This window comes from Crinia signifera, chromosome 1, assembly GCF_055691185.1.
Source record: "Crinia signifera chromosome 1, ASM5569118v1, whole genome shotgun sequence".
Classification (NCBI taxonomy): Eukaryota; Metazoa; Chordata; class Amphibia; order Anura; family Myobatrachidae; genus Crinia; species Crinia signifera.
In genome coordinates, this window is record NC_139217.1 from 218,323,823 (window position 1) to 218,345,914 (window position 22,092).

Here is a 22,092-nt window from a genome sequence, read left to right on the forward strand (position 1 = left end):
CAGGGTGTATGTATGTATGTATGTATGAGAGCGGCAGGGTGTATGTATGTATGTATGAGAGCGGCAGGGTGTATATATGTATGAGAGCGGCAGGGTGTATGTATGTATGAGAGCGGCAGGGTGTATGTATGAGAGCGGCAGGGTTTATGTATGTATGAATGAGAGCGGCAGGGTGTATGTATGTATGTATGTATGTATGAGAGCAGCAGGGTGTATGTATGTTTGAGAGCGGCAGGGTGCATGTATGTTTGAGAGCGGCCGGGTGCATGCATTTTTGAGAGCGGCAGGGTGTATGTATGTTTGAGAGCGGCAGGGTGTATGTATGTATGTATGTATGTATGTATGTATGTATGTATGAATGAGAGCGGCAGGATGTGTGTATGTATGAGAGCGGCAGGGTGTATGTATGTATGTATATATGTATGTATCTAAGCAGCCAGGTGTATGTATGTATGTATGTATGTATGAGAGCGGCAGGGTGTATGTATGTATGTATGTATGTATGTATGTATGTATGAGAGCAGCAGGGTGTATGTATGTTTGAGAGCGGCAGGGTGCATGTATGTTTGAGAGCGGCCGGGTGCATGCATTTTTGAGAGCGGCAGGGTGTATGTATGTTTGAGAGCGGCAGGGTGAATGTATGTATGTATGTATGTATGTATGTATGTATGTATGTATGTATGAATGAATGAGAGCGGCAGGATGTGTGTATGTATGAGAGCGGCAGGGTGTATGTATGTATGTATATATGTATGTATCTAAGCAGCCAGGTGTATGTATGTATGTATGTATGTATGAGAGCGGCAGGGTGTATGTACAGTATGTATGAGAGCGGCAGAGTGTATGTATGTTTGAGAGTGGCAGGGTGTATGTATATACTAGGTGATTCATCGCACCCTACGGGCGCTCTTCACACCGTCGTAAGGGGCTGCGCCCCCTTAATTTGTGAACATTTGTATATGAGAAAGATGGTTAGAATTGTATGAAAGATGGCCTGTATTGCAACTTGAGTTATAGGTGAAATGTGTTAAATAGAGAGCATATGATTTGGAAGGGGGTGTGTATTGTTTTGTTTAATTAAAAAGCGGTTACAGAGTAAGATGTACATTGATAGTGTGGATGGTACAGTGACATTTGTGGGTGTGGGGGCTGTGTGTGCATGTTGTTTAGGTGTGTGTGCAATAATATAGTAGGGTGTTTTTGAGTCAGCGGCTCCCCACTGGCGGAGGTCACGACACAGGAAAACAGGAGGCTGGGTATTGATAGGGGTGTGTGGACATAAGGGGGACTAAAGAGGAGGGTGGGAGATACTGTGCAGCTTCTGCCAGTGGGCGAGGGTCCAGTGTGGCAGTACAGGAGTACAGGATGGTGGCCCTGAGTCAGTGTCTCCTCCTACTGGGTGGGAGTTAGGGTACATGAGAGCAGGAGGCTGGGCTATGAGGCATGATAGGGGCATGTGGGCAAAACAGCGTCAGCGACTCCCCAGTGGTGGAAGTTACGGTTCAGGAGAGCAGGAAGCTGGGTAGTGATAGGGGTGTGTGAGTATACGGGGGACAAAAGAGGGGCTTAGGGGTGCCGTGAATTGTGGGAGGGGCGTGGGGGGTGCCGTGAATCAAGGGAGGGAGGGGGCGCAGGTGTCCGCGGATCGCGGGTGAGGGCGGGGGTCCGCAAAGCTTGGGAGGGGGCGTGAATTGCGGGAGGGAGGGTTGTGAATTGCGGGAGGGGGGTGTGTGTGTGTGTGGGGGGGGGGCATGGGGCGCGATAAATCACCTAGTTGGTTATATATTCTTGTAGAAGGATGGTAGGATGTTGCTGTCATTCAGAATGCATTTACATAAACAGTAATAGTAGCAGTAAAAGATCTGACTTAAAACACCTACAGTAAAACAGAACAGGTGTTATATATTATACAAAGAATTGGTTGATGTGTAGGTTTACGTGCACATAGTTGTCACTGTAAAAAAATTGCTACAAGAAAAAATCAACACAGAAAGGTCAACACATGTAAATGTTGACATAAGTGTGGCACTTCATTGGTGTCCATGTTGACACATGAGAATGAATATGAAAACATTCAAAAAAGAAAAATAAATCTTCAAAAACTCATGTCAACCTTTTTCATTGTCGACCATAGCCGTGTCAGTGTTTTGCATGTGCCATTTAATCCTGGGGTTGCCGTGAATCACGAGCGGGGTGGGGGGGAGTGAGGAGGTGAGGTGTGTCCGCGAATCACGGACGGAGGGGTCGTGGGTGGATGCCGTGAATTGCGGGGGGGGGGTGTGGGTGCTGCGAATCGTGGGAGGGGGGGACACGGGGGGTTGCAGTGAATCGTGGGAGGGTGGGTCGCAGGGGCGGGGGGTTGCCGCAATGACAGGGGGGGGAATCGCTTTAGGGGGGGCCGCGGGGGGTGGGGGGTACCGCGAGGAAGGGGGGGCTGGCACAAATCGTGGGGGGGGGGGTCGCGGGGTGCCACGACTCGCAGGAGGGGGGGTGTCACGGGGTGGGGCCGCAAATTGCGGGAGTCGCCGCGAATTGGGGGGGGTGTGCTGTGAATCGCGGGAGGGGGGGGGTCGCCGCGAATCGCCACAAGAAAAAATCAACACAGAAAGGTCAACACATGTAAATGTTGACATAAGTGTGGCACTTCATTGGTGTCCATGTCGACACATGAGATTGAATATGAAAACATTGAAAAAGTGAAAAATAAATCTTCAAAAACTCATGTCAACCTTTTTCATTGTCGACCATAGCCATGTCAGTGTTTTGCATGTGCCATTTAATCGTGAGGTTGCCGTGAATGGGGGGGAGGGGGAGGGACACATTGTTCTGTTTCTGGACTTTCTTCTTAATTTATGGATTACCATCACCTGTGCTTAAACACCTTTCTTATCAATTACCCTGTTTAAAACAGGTGATGACAATCATAAATTAAGATGGAAGTCCACAAACAGAGCATTCATGTTAGGAGGTATGGAGGTGTGGGGCGCTCACCTGGTGTGTCTGGTGAGTAGCTGTGTCTTTGCTGTGTAACATGTGAGTCAGAGGCTCCACCCAGCGTTACAGCTTCAGACACACTTTGAGTGACAGATGTAGCCAAATATATAAGAGATGTATGAGAGCGTCAGGGTGTATGTATGTATGAGAGCGTCAGGGTGTATATGTATGTATGTATGAGAGCGGCAGGGTGTATGTATGTATGTATGTATGTATGAGAGCGGCAGGGTGTATGTATGTATGTATGTATGTATGTATGAGAGCGGCAGGGTTTATGTATGTATGAGAGCGGCAGGATGTATGTATGTATGTATGTATGAGAGAGGCAAGGTGTATGTATGTATGTATGAGAGCGGCAGGGTGTGTGTATGTATGAGAGCGGCAGGGTGTGTGTATGTATGAGAGCAGCAGGGTGTATGTATGTATGTATGAGAGCAGCAGGGTGTATGTATGAATGAGAGCAGCAGGGTGTATGTATGAATGAGAGCAGCAGGGTGTATGTATGTATGTATGTATGAGAGCAGCAGGGTGTATGTATGTATTAGAGTGAAGATGTATGTATGACAGCGGCAGGGACAGGATGTATGTATGAGATTGGCATGGTGTATGTATGTATTTATTACAGTGAAGGTGTATGTTTGTATGTATGAGAGCGGCAGGGTGTATGTACAGTATGTATGGGAGCGGCAGGGTGTATGTATGTATGTATGAGAGCGGCAGGGTGTATGTATGAGAGCGTCAGGGTGTATGTATGTATGAGAGCGGCAGGGTGTATGTATGTATGAGAGCGGCAGGGTGTATGTATGTATGTATGTATGAGAGTGGCAGGGTGTATGTATGTATGTATGTATGAGAGCGTCAGGGTGTATGTATGTATAAGAGCGTCAGGGTGTATGTATGTATGAGAGTGTCAGTGTGTGTGTATGTATGAGAGTGTCAGTGTGTGTGTATGTATGTATGTATGTATGTATGTATGAGAGCGTCAGGGTGTATGTATGTATGAGAGCTGCAGGGTGAATGTATGTATAAATGAGAGCGGCAGGGTGTATGTATGTATGAGAGCTGCAGGGTGAATGTATGTATAAATGAGAGCGGCAGGGTGTATGTATGTATGAGAGCGGCAGGGTGTATGTATGTATGTATGAGAGCGGCAGGGTGTATGTATGTATGTATGAGAGCGGCAGGGTTTATGTATGTATGAATGAGAGCTGCAGGGTGTATGTATGTATGTATGTATGTATGTATGTATGTATGTATGTATGAGAGCAGCAGGGTGTATGTATGTTTGAGAGCGGCAGGGTGCATGTATGTTTGAGAGCGGCCGGGTGTATGTATTTTTGAGAGCGGCAGGGTGTATGTATGTATGTATGTATGAGAGCGGCAGGGTGTATGTATGTATGTATGAGAGCGGCAGGGTGTATGTATGTATGAGAGCGGCAGGGTGTGTGTGTGTGTGTATGTATGAGAGGGGCAGGGTGTATGTATGTATGAGAGCAGCAGGGTGTATGTATGTATGAGAGCGGCAGGGTGTATGTATGTATGAGAGCAGCAGGGTGTATGTATGTTTGAGAGCGGCCGGGTGCATGTATGTTTGAGAGCGGCCGGGTGCATGTATGTTTGAGAGCGGCCGGGTGCATGTATGTTTAAGAGCGGCCGGGTGTATGTATGTATGAGAGCTGCAGGGTGAATGTATGTATGAATGAGAGCGGCAGGGTGTATGTATGTATGAGAGCGGCAGGGTGTATGTATGTATGTATGAGAGCGGCAGGGTGTGTGTGTGTGTATGTATGAGAGAGGCAGGGTGTATGTATGTATGAGAGCAGCAGGGTGTATGTATGTATGAGAGCGGCAGGGTGTGTGTATGTATGAGAGCAGCAGGGTGTATGTATGTTTGAGAGCGGCAGGGTGCATGTATTTTTGAGAGCGTCAGGGTGCATGTATGTATGAGAGCTGCAGGGTGAATGTATGTATGAATGAGAGCGGCAGGGTGTATGTATGTATGAGAGTGGCAGGGTGTATGTATGTATGTATGAGAGCGGCAGGGTGTGTGTGTGTGTGTGTATGTATGAGAGGCGCAGGGTGTATGTATGTATGAGAGCAGCAGGGTGTATGTATGTATGAGAGCGGCAGGGTGTGTGTATGTATGAGAGCGGCAGGGTGTATGTATGTATGTATGAGAGCAGCAGGGTGTATGTATGAATGAGAGCGTCAGGGTGTATGTATGTATGTATGGGAGCGGCAGGGTGTATGTATGTATGTATGAGAACGGCAGGGTGTATGTATGTATGAGAGCGGCAGGGTGTATGTATGTATTAGAGTGAAGATGTATGCATGAGAGCGGCAGGGACAGGATGTATGTATGAGTGGCATGGTGTATGTATGTATTTATTACAGTGAAGGTGTATGTATGTATGAGAGCGGCAGGGTGTATGTATGTATGTATGCACTAGGTGATTCATCGCGCCCTACGGGCGCTCTTCACACCGTCGTAAGGGGCTGCGCCCCCTTAATTTGTGAACATTTGTATAGGAGAAAGATGGTTAGAATTGTATGAAAGATGGCCTGTATTGCAACTTGAGTTATAGGTGAAATGTGTTAAATAGAGAGCATATGATTTGGAAGGGGGTGTGTATTGTTTTGTTTAATTAAAAAGCGGTTACAGAGTAAGATGTACATTGATAGTGTGGATGGTACAGTGACATTTGTGGGTGTGGGGGCTGTGTGTGCATGTTGTTTAGGTGTGTGTGCAATAATATAGTAGGGTGTTTTTGAGTCAGCGGCTCCCCACTGGCGGAGGTCACGACACAGGAAAACAGGAGGCTGGGTATTGATAGGGGTGTGTGGACATAAGGGGGACTAAAGAGGAGGGTGGGAGATACTGTGCAGCTTCTGCCAGTGGGCGAGGGTCCAGTGTGGCAGTACAGGAGTACAGGATGGTGGCCCTGAGTCAGTGTCTCCTCCTACTGGGTGGGAGTTAGGGTACATGAGAGCAGGAGGCTGGGCTATGAGGCATGATAGGGGCATGTGGGCAAAACAGCGTCAGCGACTCCCCAGTGGTGGAAGTTACGGTTCAGGAGAGCAGGAAGCTGGGTAGAGGGGCTTAGGGGTGCCGTGAATTGTGGGAGGGGCGTGGGGGGTGCCGTGAATCAAGGGAGGGAGGGGGCGCAGGTGTCCGCGGATCGCGGGTGAGGGCGGGGGTCCGCAAAGCGTGGGAGGGGGCGTGAATTGCGGGAGGGAGGGTTGTGAATTGCGGGAGGGGGGTGTGTGTGTGTGTGGGGGGGGGGGTGCGCAGGGGGTCCATAAATTGCGGGAGGGGGGGGGCACGGGGCGCGATAAATCACCTAGTTGGTTATATATTCTTGTAGAAGGATGGTAGGATGTTGCTGTCATTCAGAATGCATTTACATAAACAGTAATAGTAGCAGTAAAAGATCTGACTTAAAACACCTACAGTAAAACAGAACAGGTGTTATATATTATACAAAGAATTGGTTGATGATGTGTAGGTTTACGTGCACATAGTTGTCACTGTAAAAAAATTGCTACAAGAAAAAATCAACACAGAAAGGTCAACACATGTAAATGTTGACATAAGTGTGGCACTTCATTGGTGTCCATGTCGACACATGAGAATGAATATGAAAACATTCAAAAAAGAAAAATAAATCTTCAAAAACTCATGTCAACCTTTTTCATTGTCGACCATAGCCGTGTCAGTGTTTTGCATGTGCCATTTAATCCTGGGGTTGCCGTGAATCGCGAGCGGGGTGGGGGGGAGGGAGGAGGTGAGGTGTGTCCGCGAATCACGGGCGGAGGGGTCGTGGGTGGATGCCGTGAATTGCGGGGGGGGGGGGGGTGTGGGTCCCGCGAATCGTGGGAGGGGGGGACGCGGGGGGTTGCAGTGAATCGTGGGAGGGTGGGTCGCAGGGGCGGGGGGTTGCCGCAATGACAGGGGGGGGAATCGCGGTAGGGGGGGGTCGCGGGGGGTGGGGGGTACCGCGAGGAAGGGGGGGCTGGCACAAATCGTGGGAGGGGGGGGTCGCGAGTGGCAGGGTGTATGTATGTATGTATGTATGTATGAATGAGAGTGGCAGGGTGTATGTATGTATGTATGAGAGTGGCAGGGTGTATGTATGTATGTATGAGAGTGGCAGGGTGTATGTATGTATGTATGTATGTATGTATGTATGTATGTATGAGAGTGGCAGGGTGTATGTATGTATGAGAGCGGCAGGGTGTATGTATGTATGTATGAGAGCGGCAGGGTGTATGTATGTATGTATGAGAGCGGCAGGGTGTATGTATGTATGTATGAGAGCGGCAGGGTGTATGTATGTATGTATGAGAGCGGCAGGGTGTATGTATGTATGTATGAGAGCGGCAGGGTGTATGTATGTATGTATGTATGAGAGTGGCAGGGTGTATGTATGTATGTATGAGAGCGGCAGGGTGTATGTATGTATGTATGTATGTATGTATGAGAGTGGCAGGGTGTATGTATGTATGTATGTATGTATGTATGTATGTATGTATGTATGTATGTATGTATGTATGTGTGACGAACCTTCGGATGCCCCACCCCAGTTCGTCAGTGGGTAGCCCCCCTAAAGGCCTACCATGCTTGCACCCCAACACAGGGGGGCAGGCACCCAGCTATTCCTAAACAGCGCCCAGTGACTACCAGACCTTTGCAGGCCTGAAACTGCCACGCTGGAGGCAGAACTGTACTATTTCTCTAAGGGTGTCTGAATCCAGCAGGAGATGCCTTATCTCATCCCCCCTCTCTCCTACAGGAAGCATCAGCCAGTTGAATAGACTGAGACCTTGCAATCCACAATATGGTCTGTTTTGACTTCACACCTGGGCCGCCCCTTATCAGCAATGGTTCCTGGCCTTTTGTTCTCCCCGGGGACTTGTTATAGACTGGCCGGCACCAGACCAGCAGGGGGCCAGAGAGTCCCAGAGAACAACCAGTTTCCAGGGCTCCAGCCTCAGCCAATCCCTACACAGGACTCAGGGGCATTTACATCTCAGTATTCAAGCAACGACCAATCCGGTCGCAGAACTCAAGGATAAAATGGGCTGAAACAGCAGCTCTGGGTTCTACTTTCTGCATCCATCCAGGATCCCTGACCCGGCGAGGCAGGATCCCAGGGGAGGAAACTGAGGTCCCTCCAGACCCCACCAGAACATCAGCAGTGGGCAGTCGGCCCTGGTGCAGTGGACCCCATACCACAGCCAGCGGTTGCATCCAGCGTGCCAGCACCCCGACGGCACCCACAGGCCAAGCGGCTGGGATTCATCACCTGCAGGACCAGCAGTGGGCAGTCGGCCCTGGCGCAGTGGACCCCATACCACAGCCAGCGGTTGCATCCAGCGTGCCAGCACCCCGACGGCACCCACAGGCCAAGCGGCTGGGATTCATCACCTGCAGGACCGGCAGCGGGCATCGGCCCTGGCTCAGTGGAGCCCGTACCTCCGCTGGGGTTTTGCATTCCCCCCTCACCAAGGCTCCACCAGCCTCAGCTCAGAGACTGCCCAAGGTGACTATTGACTGTGGAAGGGAAGGGGAGGTGTTCACCTTTGTGTGGTTCTGATAATAGTTAGTGTGTGCTGTGTTATGTAGTAGTGCTACCTGTATTGTGTAGTGTTAGTGGTGTGGTTATGGTTTTCATGTACTGTTAATATGAAATAAAGGTGCGTTTTGTACCTTCGCTGTTGTGGCCTTACTGTGTGATCCGCGAACCGAGGTTCTCCCGGGACTGTGCAATACTGTAAACACTGCCTTTCTCAAGGCGGATACGAGCGCTAGGTCCCTACATGCACCCATGAGCCCGGGAGTCTTCACAATTGGTGGCAAGCAGTGGGATCACACAGTCCTGTACACCAGGCAGAACCAGGGGCCCGTATCGTTATACGGCCAGGTTCTGTTGGCACAATAGCCCATAACCTGATAGTATAGAACCACACAGGGAGGAACACGTAAGCCAGACCCTAAGCAGGCTAAAATGCAGGAGAATGAGGAGCAGCGGGCTCGACAGGAGCGCGAACATCCCTACCGGAGGGCCCGCAAGCCAGAGCTGCAGGTATTATGCCAGTCCAAAGACATCGCCTTTGTGGATACGGACACCCGGGAAGTCCTCATTGGTCGGCTCGGTGAGTGGGTACGCACCCATCCGGCCGGCCCCGACGACGAGACTGCCACAAGCCCTGCGGAGGACTCCGGCACGGGGACCTCTGCACAGCCGGCGATGGATACCCTCCCGGCCCAACTCCTTGCAGCGTTGGACACGCTGGGACACCGGGGGCCCCGCCTAGGGTTCCGGGATGTGCCTCCATTCCGGGAGGCCGAGACGGACATTGACACGCACCTCCAGATGTTTGAGAACCTGATGGGAGTCCACCGGGTAGGTCCAGAGGACTGGCCCAAGTACCTAGGGCCGAGCCTGACCGGGAAGGCCCTGGAAGCCTACCAAGGACTCAGTGTACAGGCCTGTGGGAACTATGCCGAGCTGAAGAAGGCACTACTGGCCCGGTTCCAGATCACTGCTGAAACCTACCGCCAGCGCTTCCGAAGTATTAGGAAGAAGGAAGGTAGTTCCTACGTGGAGTATGGCTCACAGCTGCAGAGCCTCTACCGAAAGTGGACTGAAGGGAAGCAGGCGGCCAGCGCTGGGCAGATTGCGGATCTGATGGTAATGGAACAATTATTGGCCCAATTACCCGTGGACCTCCGGGAGTGGGTGGCGGATCGCGACCCCATCAGCCCGGGGAAGGCCGCCAGCCTAGCCGACGAATTCCTGGCTAACCGCTCGGGATGGAGGAACACGCTCTCTACCCCCTCCACCGGGCTACGGCGAGCCATTCAGGGCTCCCCGCCAGGGAAGCCCCCTACCAAACCCTTGGTCCCACGGTGGGAGCCCCCGAGAGCCCCGGCAGCCAACTTCCCACCACCCATTCCCAGGTCCCGAACCCCAATTGGACCTCGGGACTGCTTCCGCTGTGGACAGCCGGGGCACCTGCAGAGGAACTGCCCCCGGGGTCAAGACCGCCCCACCCCCGTAGCCCTTGTCTACGGGCAGCCGGCAAAGGGGCCCGGTGAAGAGGAGGAGGACCTATATACCGATGGGGATGAGGACAATGAGGGGGTCTATGCCGTGGACCTGGTAGGCGACCCGGGGGCACCTGCCCCGAAAAACATGCGGGGACACATGCAGCCAGTATGGGTCGAGGGACGGGAAGTAACTGGACTCAGAGACTCTGGAGCTTCTCTAACCCTGGTGGAGCCCGACCTAATCCCTCCCGGCCTCCTTCTGCAACAACAGCGAGTGACCATCTGCACCGCAGGAGGCCAGGAGCGGGACATTCCTGTAGCCCGGGTTCGAATGGACTGGAAGGCCGGGCAAGGAACCATAGAAGTGGGCGTGCTCAGCGGACTGCCCGCCAAGGTCATCTTAGGTAACGACCTTGGGCAAGGACTCGTGACCCATTTTGTGCAACCTGTTACCAGAAGCCAAACTCGGGGAGTAGGGAGGGGAGACCCGAACCCCCGACTACGGATCCCGACACCAACCCAGGCGCCGTCCTGGCGTGCAACCCTGGAACAAGGCCCCGGTCCTGAGAGGGTGAGTGAACCAAGTAACCATGACCTCCCGACTGTACCTGACTTGGGGGAGGGCGACCGAGAGAAGTTTAGGAAGGCCCAGGCTACGGATCCCTCATTGGCCGAGTTGCGCCGGGCCGCCGAACAGGGAGGCCTGGACCGGGGAGGGAATCGTATAGTCTGGGAAAAGGGGCTGCTGTATAGGATAGTCCCCGAAAAGCCTGACCTGGGGCCCGGCACCTCACCCAAACAACTGATAGTCCCCGCAGCCTATAGACCCGAGCTCCTAGCCCTGGCCCATGACATCCCGGCCGCCGGCCACCTGGGCACCCGTAAGACACGGAACCGGCTAGTGAAGAACTTCTTCTGGCCGGGGGTGTCACGTGCGGTAAAAGAGTACCGCGCCTCTTGTGACACCTGCCAGCGGTTAGCCGGCGCCCCAACCAAAGCCCCCTTGTTGCCCATGCCCATCATAGGGGAGCCATTCAGAAGGGTAGCGATAGACCTTGTAGGCCCCCTTAAGGTGCCCAGTCGGTCCGGCAAAAAGTACATCCTCACTCTGGTAGATGTGGCCACCCGGTACCCTGAGGCAGTGACTCTCGCCTCCATAGATGCGGAGCACGTGGTACAGGCCCTTGTGGACATCTTCAGCAGAGTGGGGTACCCCCAGGAGGTGCTCACAGACCAGGGATCCCAATTCCAGGGCGAGCTAGTGAAGACCCTGTGGGAGAAGTGGGGGTTGAGGGCTCTCCGGACCACCGCTTACCACCCCCAAACCAATGGATTGTGCAAACGGTTCAACGGGACCCTCAAGTCCCTGCTCAAAGCATACGTCCACTCAGAGGGGAAGGACTGGGAGAAGGCGCTGCCGCAACTCCTGTTTGCCTACCGAGAGGTGGCGCAAGAGTCTACTGGCTACTCCCCCTTTGAGCTGTTGTATGGCCACTCAGTACGGGGACCCCTCGACCTAGTCAAGGAAGGGTGGGAAGGGACCTTCCGAGACCCAGAACAGCCGGTTCTGCAGTACGTTGAACAACTGCAGGCGCGACTGAAGCGGGTGATGGGCTTAGCCAGAGAGAACCTAGTCCAGGCCCAGGACAAACAAAAAGGATGGTATGACCAGCATGCTCGCCTCCGGGAAATGGTCCCGTGGCAGAAAGTGGTGGTCCTGATACCGGTGAAGCATAACAAGCTCCAGGCCACGTGGGCAGGTCCCTACACAGTCATGGAGAGAAAGGTCCCGTCTCTTACCTAGTATCCCTAGACAAAGGGGGCCGGCAATGCCGCGTCTTCCACATAAACCGGCTTAAGGGGTACGTGGAGAGGCACATAGGGGCGATGGTGGTGTGCTGCCCACCCATGGGTGAGACCGAGCTAGACCCCCTCCCTGACCTGCTAGAGGTAGCTCGACAAAACCAGGGCATTGAGGCAGTGCAGATAGGCGCCCAGCTGGAACCCCAACAGCAGCAGGAACTGGGGGAGGTGCTCCGGGAGCATGAAGCCCAGTTCACCTGCCGTCCGGGCTGCACCCCACTGGCCACCCACAATGTGGACACAGGGGAGGCCAAACCTTGCCGACAGGCGGCGTACAGAATAACCCCGGAAGTATTGAGACAGGTCCGGGCCGAAATAGAAGAGATGCTGCAACTTGGAGTAATAGTCCCCTCCCGTAGCCCCTGGGCAGCCGGGGTGGTGCTGGTGCCGAAGAAAGATGGTACCACCCGGTTCTGCGTGGATTACCGGAAGCTCAATGAGGTAACGGTGACCGATGCGTATCCCATGCCACGAATGGATGAGCTGTTGGACAGATTAGGTGGGGCCCGCTATGTGTCCACCCTGGATTTGAGCAAAGGGTATTGGCAAATACCCCTATCCAGCGGAGCACAGGAGCGCTCTGCATTCACCACCCCCTGTGGCCTCTTCGAATTCACGATGCTGCCATTTGGGATGAAGAATGCCCCTGCCACCTTCCAGCGCACAGTGGATAACATGCTGGAGGGGTGCCAGGAGTTTGCCCACGCCTACCTGGACGACATAGCTATCTTTAGTGACAGCTGGGAGGAGCATCTGACGCACGTTAGGGAGGTGCTGACCCGGATCCAGCAAGCCGGGTTCACCATCCGCCCCAACAAGTGCCACATGGGAATGGCTGAGGTCCAATACCTAGGACACCGAGTGGGAAGCGGGCAGCTGCGCCCGGAGCCCGCTAAAGTAGAGGCCATTCTAAACTGGCCCCGGCCTTCCTCCCAGAAGCAGGTCCGCGCCTTCCTGGGGACTGCTGGGTACTACCGGAAGTTTGTACCCCAATACAGTACCATAGCCCAGCCCCTGACCGACTTGACTAAAAAGAAACATGCCAAACAGATAGCGTGGACAGCCCCCTGTGACCATGCCTTCTCCCAACTCAAATTGGCCCTAGCCAGCTCCCCCGTGCTAGCCAACCCCGACTTTGACAAACGGTTCCTGGTTCAGACCGATGCCTCAGACCATGGGCTGGGGGCCGTCTTAAGCCAAGTAGTAGGGCCGTGAGCACCCCGTAGTGTACCTGTCCCGGAAACTGGTGGAGCGAGAGAAGGCCTATGCCACCATCGAAAAGGAATGCCTGGCCATTGTGTGGGCCCTAAAGAAGCTCCAACCATATCTTTATGGGAAGGAGTTCACTGTCCTGACCGACCACAACCCCCTGAGCTGGCTTCAAAAGAACGTCTGGAGAGAACGGGAGGCTACTACGGTGGAGCCTTGCCCTCCAAGCTTATAATTTTTCTATTTCTCACAAAAAGGGGAAGGACCACGCCAATGCGGATGGACTGTCCCGACCGGAGGAGCCGGATCCCGCTCCCAGGAAACCACTGGCCCCGATCCTCCCGACTGGCCCTGATCCAAGAGCCAGCCCCTCCGACCGGGTTTAGGAAGGGGGAGGAATGTGACGAACCTTCGGATGCCCCACCCCAGTTCGGCAGTGGGTAGCCCCCCTAAAGGCCTACCGTGCTTGCACCCCAACACAGGGGGGCAGGCACCCAGCTATTCCTAAACAGCGCCCAGTGACTACCAGACCTTTGCAGGCCTGAAACTGCCACGCTGGAGGCAGAACTGTACTATTTCTCTAAGGGTGTCTGAATCCAGCAGGAGATGCCTTATCTCATCCCCCCTCTCTCCTACAGGAAGCATCAGCCAGTTGAATAGACTGAGACCTTGCAATCCACAATATGGTCTGTTTTGACTACACACCTGGGCCGCACCTTATCAGCAATGGTTCCTGGCCTTTTGTTCTCCCCGGGGACTTGTTATAGACTGGCCGGCACCAGACCAGCAGGGGGCCAGAGAGTCCCAGAGAACAACCAGTTTCCAGGGCTCCAGCCTCAGCCAATCCCTACACAGGACTCAGGGGCATTTACATCTCAGGATTCAAGCAACGACCAATCCGGTCGCAGAACTCAAGGATAAAATGGGCTGAAACAGCAGCTCTGGGTTCTACTTTCTGCATCCATCCAGGATCCCTGACCCGGCGAGGAAGGATCCCAGGGGAGGAAACTGAGGTCCCTCCAGACCCCACCAGAACATCAGCAGTGGGCAGTCGGCCCTGGCGCAGTGGACCCCATACCACAGCCAGCGGTTGCATCCAGCGTGCCAGCACCCCGACGGCACCCACAGGCCAAGCGGCTGGGATTCATCACCTGCAGGACCAGCAGTGGGCAGTCGGCCCTGGCGCAGTGGACCCCATACCACAGCCAGCGGTTGCATCCAGCGTGCCAGCACCCCGACGGCACCCACAGGCCAAGCGGCTGGGATTCATCACCTGCAGGACCAGCAGTGGGCAGTCGGCCCTGGCGCAGTGGACCCCATACCACAGCCAGCGGTTGCATCCAGCGTGCCAGCACCCCGACGGCACCCACAGGCCAAGCGGCTGGGATTCATCACCTGCAGGACCGGCAGCGGGCATCGGCCCTGGCTCAGTGGAGCCCGTACCTCCGCTGGGGTTTTGCATTCCCCCCTCACCAAGGCTCCACCAGCCTCAGCTCAGAGACTGCCCAAGGTGACTATTGACTGTGGAAGGGAAGGGGAGGTGTTCACCTTTGTGTGGTTCTGATAATAGTTAGTGTGTGCTGTGTTATGTAGTAGTGCTACCTGTATTGTGTAGTGTTAGTGGTGTGGTTATGGTTTTCATGTACTGTTAAATATGAAATAAAGGTGCGTTTTGTACCTTCGTTGTTGTGGCCTTACAGTGTGATCCGCGAACCGAGGTTCTCCCGGGACTGTGCAATACTGTAAACACTGCCTTTCTCAAGGCGGATACGAGGGCTAGGTCCCTACATGCACCCATGAGCCCAGGAGTCTTCACAGTATGTATGTATGAGAGTGGCAGGGTGTATGTATGTATGTATGTATGTATGTATGTATGTATGTATGTATGTATGAGAGTGGCAGGGTGTATGTATGTATGTATGTATGTATGTATGTATGTATGAGAGTGGCAGGGTGTATGTATCTTTGTATGTATGAGAGCTGCAGGGTGTATGTATGTTTGAGAGCGTCAAGGTGTATGTATGTATGAGAGCGTCAGGGTGTATGTATGTATGAGACCCACTGTGTGCCTGGGCTGCCGGACCCCGGGGTGATGCGACCGAGCCAGCCCAGAAAGGCAACTTGTCTCTCCCGCGGCCCGCGCTAACCCCCGGTACCGCCTCTTAGCCGCAGACTCTCCTCCAATCACCCAGACAGCTCTGCCCCCTGATTGACTTTTCACCCACTATGAACCATTGACCACTATCTGTTTTTCACCCTCTCCATCACCCTCTATGCTGTCTACGGCAGAAATGCGGTAAAATACCCATTTTCAGGGATTTTACCCTATTTTTAAATGTAAAAAAAGCCCTACCACCAGTAGCCTAATGCAGTGGTAATACCAGCTATACATGGCATTACCCTGTAGAGGCCCATCGGCTTCTTTCCGCAACACTGGGAGCATTGGTAGAGGGACTCCCGGATCACATACCCGGAAGTCCAGGCACAAGAGTGCATCACAAAGGGCATCTCTTTTTGGGAGAGCTGTCTTCCTCCCAGAAGCAGGTCCGCGCCTTCCTGGGGACTGCTGGGTACTACCGGAAGTTTGTACCCCAATACAGTACCATAGCCCAGCCCCTGACCGACTTGACTAAAAAGAAACATGCCAAACAGATAGCGTGGACAGCCCCCTGTGACCATGCCTTCTCCCAACTCAAATTGGCCCTAGCCAGCTCCCCCGTGCTAGCCAACCCCGACTTTGACAAACGGTTCCTGGTTCAGACCGATGCCTCAGACCATGGGCTGGGGGCCGTCTTAAGCCAAGTAGTAGGGCCGTGAGCACCCCGTAGTGTACCTGTCCCGGAAACTGGTGGAGCGAGAGAAGGCCTATGCCACCATCGAAAAGGAATGCCTGGCCATTGTGTGGGCCCTAAAGAAGCTCCAACCATATCTTTATGGGAAGGAGTTCACTGTCCTGACCGACCACAACCCCCTGAGCTGGCTTCAAAAGAACGTCTGGAGAGAACGGGAGGCTACTACGGTGGAGCCTTGCCCTCCAAGCTTATAATTTTTCTATTTCTCACAAAAAGGGGAAGGACCACGCCAATGCGGATGGACTGTCCCGACCGGAGGAGCCGGATCCCGCTCCCAGGAAACCACTGGCCCCGATCCTCCCGACTGGCCCTGATCCAAGAGCCAGCCCCTCCGACCGGGTTTAGGAAGGGGGAGGAATGTGACGAACCTTCGGATGCCCCACCCCAGTTCGGCAGTGGGTAGCCCCCCTAAAGGCCTACCGTGCTTGCACCCCAACACAGGGGGGCAGGCACCCAGCTATTCCTAAACAGCGCCCAGTGACTACCAGACCTTTGCAGGCCTGAAACTGCCACGCTGGAGGCAGAACTGTACTATTTCTCTAAGGGTGTCTGAATCCAGCAGGAGATGCCTTATCTCATCCCCCCTCTCTCCTACAGGAAGCATCAGCCAGTTGAATAGACTGAGACCTTGCAATCCACAATATGGTCTGTTTTGACTACACACCTGGGCCGCACCTTATCAGCAATGGTTCCTGGCCTTTTGTTCTCCCCGGGGACTTGTTATAGACTGGCCGGCACCAGACCAGCAGGGGGCCAGAGAGTCCCAGAGAACAACCAGTTTCCAGGGCTCCAGCCTCAGCCAATCCCTACACAGGACTCAGGGGCATTTACATCTCAGGATTCAAGCAACGACCAATCCGGTCGCAGAACTCAAGGATAAAATGGGCTGAAACAGCAGCTCTGGGTTCTACTTTCTGCATCCATCCAGGATCCCTGACCCGGCGAGGAAGGATCCCAGGGGAGGAAACTGAGGTCCCTCCAGACCCCACCAGAACATCAGCAGTGGGCAGTCGGCCCTGGCGCAGTGGACCCCATACCACAGCCAGCGGTTGCATCCAGCGTGCCAGCACCCCGACGGCACCCACAGGCCAAGCGGCTGGGATTCATCACCTGCAGGACCAGCAGTGGGCAGTCGGCCCTGGCGCAGTGGACCCCATACCACAGCCAGCGGTTGCATCCAGCGTGCCAGCACCCCGACGGCACCCACAGGCCAAGCGGCTGGGATTCATCACCTGCAGGACCAGCAGTGGGCAGTCGGCCCTGGCGCAGTGGACCCCATACCACAGCCAGCGGTTGCATCCAGCGTGCCAGCACCCCGACGGCACCCACAGGCCAAGCGGCTGGGATTCATCACCTGCAGGACCGGCAGCGGGCATCGGCCCTGGCTCAGTGGAGCCCGTACCTCCGCTGGGGTTTTGCATTCCCCCCTCACCAAGGCTCCACCAGCCTCAGCTCAGAGACTGCCCAAGGTGACTATTGACTGTGGAAGGGAAGGGGAGGTGTTCACCTTTGTGTGGTTCTGATAATAGTTAGTGTGTGCTGTGTTATGTAGTAGTGCTACCTGTATTGTGTAGTGTTAGTGGTGTGGTTATGGTTTTCATGTACTGTTAAATATGAAATAAAGGTGCGTTTTGTACCTTCGTTGTTGTGGCCTTACAGTGTGATCCGCGAACCGAGGTTCTCCCGGGACTGTGCAATACTGTAAACACTGCCTTTCTCAAGGCGGATACGAGGGCTAGGTCCCTACATGCACCCATGAGCCCAGGAGTCTTCACAGTATGTATGTATGAGAGTGGCAGGGTGTATGTATGTATGTATGTATGTATGTATGTATGTATGTATGTATGTATGAGAGTGGCAGGGTGTATGTATGTATGTATGTATGTATGTATGTATGTATGTATGAATGTATGAGAGTGGCAGGGTGTATGTATCTTTGTATGTATGAGAGCTGCAGGGTGTATGTATGTTTGAGAGCGTCAAGGTGTATGTATGTATGAGAGCGTCAGGGTGTATGTATGTATGAGACCCACTGTGTGCCTGGGCTGCCGGACCCCGGGGTGATGCGACCGAGCCAGCCCAGAAAGGCAACTTGTCTCTCCCGCGGCCCGCGCTAACCCCCGGTACCGCCTCTTAGCCGCAGACTCTCCTCCAATCACCCAGACAGCTCTGCCCCCTGATTGACTTTTCACCCACTATGAACCATTGACCACTATCTGTTTTTCACCCTCTCCATCACCCTCTATGCTGTCTACGGCAGAAATGCGGTAAAATACCCATTTTCAGGGATTTTACCCTATTTTTAAATGTAAAAAAAGCCCTACCACCAGTAGCCTAATGCAGTGGTAATACCAGCTATACATGGCATTACCCTGTAGAGGCCCATCGGCTTCTTTCCGCAACACTGGGAGCATTGGTAGAGGGACTCCCGGATCACATACCCGGAAGTCCAGGCACAAGAGTGCATCACAAAGGGCATCTCTTTTTGGGAGAGCTGTCTTTTGCATTACAAATCGCATATCTTAGGGTCTATGCGAAAAGTATTGGCACAATGGATGGTGGGATGTACCGCAAGTGGTTGGTACATCCTGCCCCCTGTCTCCCTCTGCCTTCTGTCACACTTTTACCTGTCCTAAGGTCTCCTCTATTGTATCACCTCACCAGTTTCTTTCTCCAGTGACTCCCGCTGCCTGTATGCTGACAAGTGTGTGTCCAGACTGACGCTTGATGTTATGGGCGTGGAGAAGAAGCAGTGAGGTACCTGTAACATTACCACCAGCTGTACAACACTCGGGGACACTGGTCATCACAGGAGCAGGTGAGCAGAACATAGTGACTGGGGAACATGTCCCTCTCTCTCTCTCCCATATGTCTCCCTCACTCTCTGCCCCTGGTAAGAAAATGTATGAATGTTTCTGGATGCACCCACCTCATAGCAGTTACCCAATGCCTCCTTTGTCACCCTCTGATTCCTCTTTCCACCAATATCTCCCGGTCACCTCTGTCTGCCCTGACACCCACTAGTGACCTGGGAACATGCCCCCCTTTCTCTCCCCATGTCTGCCTCGCTCTCTGCCCCTGGTCTCGACTCTCTCTCTATTTCTCTGTGTCCCTGGTCTCTCTCTCTTTCTCTGCCTCTCTGCACCTGGTCTCTCTCTCTCTCTCTCTCTGCCCCTGGTCTCTCTCGCTTTCTCTGCCTCTCTGCCCCTGGTCTCTCTCGCTTTCTCTGCCTCTTTGCCCCTGGTCTCTCTCTCTCTCTCTGCCTCTGGCCTCTCTCTCTTTTTCTGCCTCTCTGCCCCTGGCCTCTCTCTCTCTTTCTCTGCCTCTCTGCCACTGGTCTCTCTCTCTTTCTCTGCCTCTCTGCCCCTGGCCTCTCTCTCTTTTTCTGCCTCTCTGCCCCTGGTCTCTCTCTCTCTTTCTCTGCCTCTCTGCCCCTGGTCTCTCTCTCTTTCTCTGCCTCTCTGCCCCTGGCCTCTCTCTCTTTCTCTGCCTCTCTGCCCCTGGTCTCTCTCTCTTTCTCTGCCTCTCTGCCCCTGGTCTCTCTCTCTGCCTCTCTGCCACTGGTCTCTCTCTCTGCCTCTCTGCCACTGGTTTCTCGCTCTTTCTCTGCCTCTCTGCCCCTGGTCTCTCTCTCTTTCTTTGCCTCTCTGCCCCTGGTCTCTCTCTCTCTCTCTCTGCACCTGGTCTCTCTCTCTGCCTCTCTGCCCCTGGTCTCTCTCTCTGCCCCTGGTCTCTCTCTCTCTGCTCCTGGTCTCTCTCTCTCTCTGCTCTTGGTCTCTCTCTCTCTCTGCTCTTGGTCTCTCTCTCTCTCTCTTTCTCTGCCCCTGGTCTCTCTCTTTCTCTGCCCCTGGTCTCTCTCTCTTTCTCTGCCTCTCTACCCCTGGTCTCTCTCTCTCTTTCTCTGCCCCTGGTCTCTCTCTCTCTCTTTCTCTGCCCCTGGTCTCTCTCTCTCTCTCCCCCTGGTCTCTCTCTCTCTCTTTCTCTGCCCCTGGTCTCTCTCTTTCTCTGCCTCTCTGCCCCTGGTCTCTCTCTCTGCCCCTGGTCTCTCTCTTTCTCTGCCTCTCTGCCCCTGGTATATATAGTATATAAAGCACGTTCCCAGCAGCAGGCCCAGAAGTGTCCCAAATTTATAGTTTGCAGGGAGGCGCAAAAACACACTAGCACCGGCCCTGCTCGGGGTGATGCTGCAGGGGGAGGTGATGATGATGTGCAGGGGGGGTGATGATGGTGCAGAGGGGGTGATATACATATATATATACAAATATACCTGCTATCTCCCTGTCTCCCCAGCTTCCCCTGTTCCCCGCTATCTCCCTGTCACCATAGCCTCTCCAGTCACCCCAGCTTCCCCAGGCAGTCATCTGCTATCTGCGTCACCCCAGCTTCCCCAGTCACCCGCTATCTCAGTCACCCCAGCTTCCCCAGTCACCCGCTATCTGCGTCACCCCAGCTTCCCCAGTGACCCACTATCTGCATCACCCCAGCTTCCCCAGTCACCTGCTATTTCCGTCACCCCAGCTTCCCCAGTGACCCACTATCTGCGTCTTCCTCAGTCACCCGCTATATCCTGGTCATTATTTAATTACTGCTCACGGCATATGGTATACTATGTAATGGGTATGTGATGTGTAATCGGCATTACATTGAATCTCTTAACACTACAGGAACCAGGTGTATGTATGCATGAGAGCGGCCATTATTGATTTGTTGCCGCCCACATGAGGCCACTTCCAGAAATTTTCCAGGGCCACTTTTAGTCCCCAATCTTCCCGTCACCCTGCCGACGGAAACTGAGACGCACGCGCGTCTCAGTCAGATGGCGAGCCGTGCTACTGGCGGATCGCCATCGGTGACGTTCTGGCGATTCGCCAGCAAAGAAGAGCCCGGCCCCATCTGTACCTTATGTTTTGTGCTATAGAACTATTCGTACTCACCTGACCAAGCTTGCAGCTCTCTCAGTCTTCTCTCCACCATCACCTTGTAGAGGCTCATCAAGACTGAATGACTTCACCTCTACAAATCGTTTTTTGCTTTTCTTTTGTCGAGATGATCCCAAGGTCGAATCAGGAGATATACTAGGGATATGAAAAAAATGAAAATATGTACACATTTATATCAGCAATTATATTTTAAACATGTTTCACTATTTGAGGTGCAACGTGAATATGGGTCACTACGTGAGGTGCAACGTGAATATGGGGTCACAACATGACATGAAGGCCATCTGGCCATCACAACATGAAGGCCATCTGCTCTTGATAAAGTAACCACAATTGTAGCCTAGCTGTCCCCTTGCTGCAAAACCAAACACAGGCCAGCCATGTTTAGGGTCACAGCTGCTGATTGTGATTTGATGCAGCCTCTGTGCCTGCCCTCTCGCATGGTTTGGACACCTGTGTTTTCCTGATAACACCCCAAAGCTGGATCTCTGACCTGTCTTGATGTGACCACAATTCAAGTGCATGCACCAGTGCACAGATTGCCAAAAATCACGAGCTGTGATGTATGTCAATTTGAATGCCACATAGAGGGTCTATTTCAGCAATTTCTTTCACAAATGGACAAAATCATATGCACTGCAGGTGTGCAAATGTAACATGTGCAGATAGAGTAACATTTGGGTTAGTTATTTTGATTCTGTGCAGAGTATATTCTGGCTGCTTAATTTTTTACACAGCAATTTAGATTTAAGTTTAACCCTTTGGCAGGTATTCAATGCGCATTATCGTTATGTGCAGAAAAATCCTGTTTAGGATTCACTGCACATTAGCAGGGTTCCGGAGGGCTGGAGCATTAGCTGCCCGCCCTCCCTCTCACCATATCCAACAACTCAGGGGCTCGCTGCCCCTGACAGCAGTTTTTAACCCCTGTGGCTAATGCGGGGTGATAGAAGCCTCCCTGCCCCAGAATGTGTGGGGGAGAAGGAGGGCTTCCAGGAACACAGGCAGCAGAAGCTGCCCCCCTCCCCCCCCCCCGGGAAAGCTGGCAGGGGACGAGGGTTGAGAGCCGCTGCAGTGGTCCTGCTTATGCATATGTAATGAGCGGGACCAGTGTGCAGTGAATATTTAATGAGCGGCTCCCCGCCCCTGCTGGCAAATGTGTAAAAAAATACGGTACTTG

The 22,092-nt window shown here is 53.4% G+C and overlaps 1 protein-coding gene across 3 annotated transcripts in view; it reads right to left on the reverse strand.

Annotated features, from left to right (window-relative positions):
- The window catches only part of LOC146068921 (GRAM domain-containing protein 2A-like), a 291,321-nt gene that overhangs the window by 159,667 nt on the left and 109,562 nt on the right, over positions 1-22,092 (reverse strand). For all 3 annotated transcript variants that reach the window (XM_083179269.1, XM_083179267.1, XM_083179268.1), the window contains exon 2: positions 20,907-21,047. In XM_083179269.1, the coding sequence (XP_083035395.1) occupies positions 20,907-21,047 (141 nt within the window). The remainder of the gene's footprint in view (positions 1-20,906; positions 21,048-22,092) is intronic.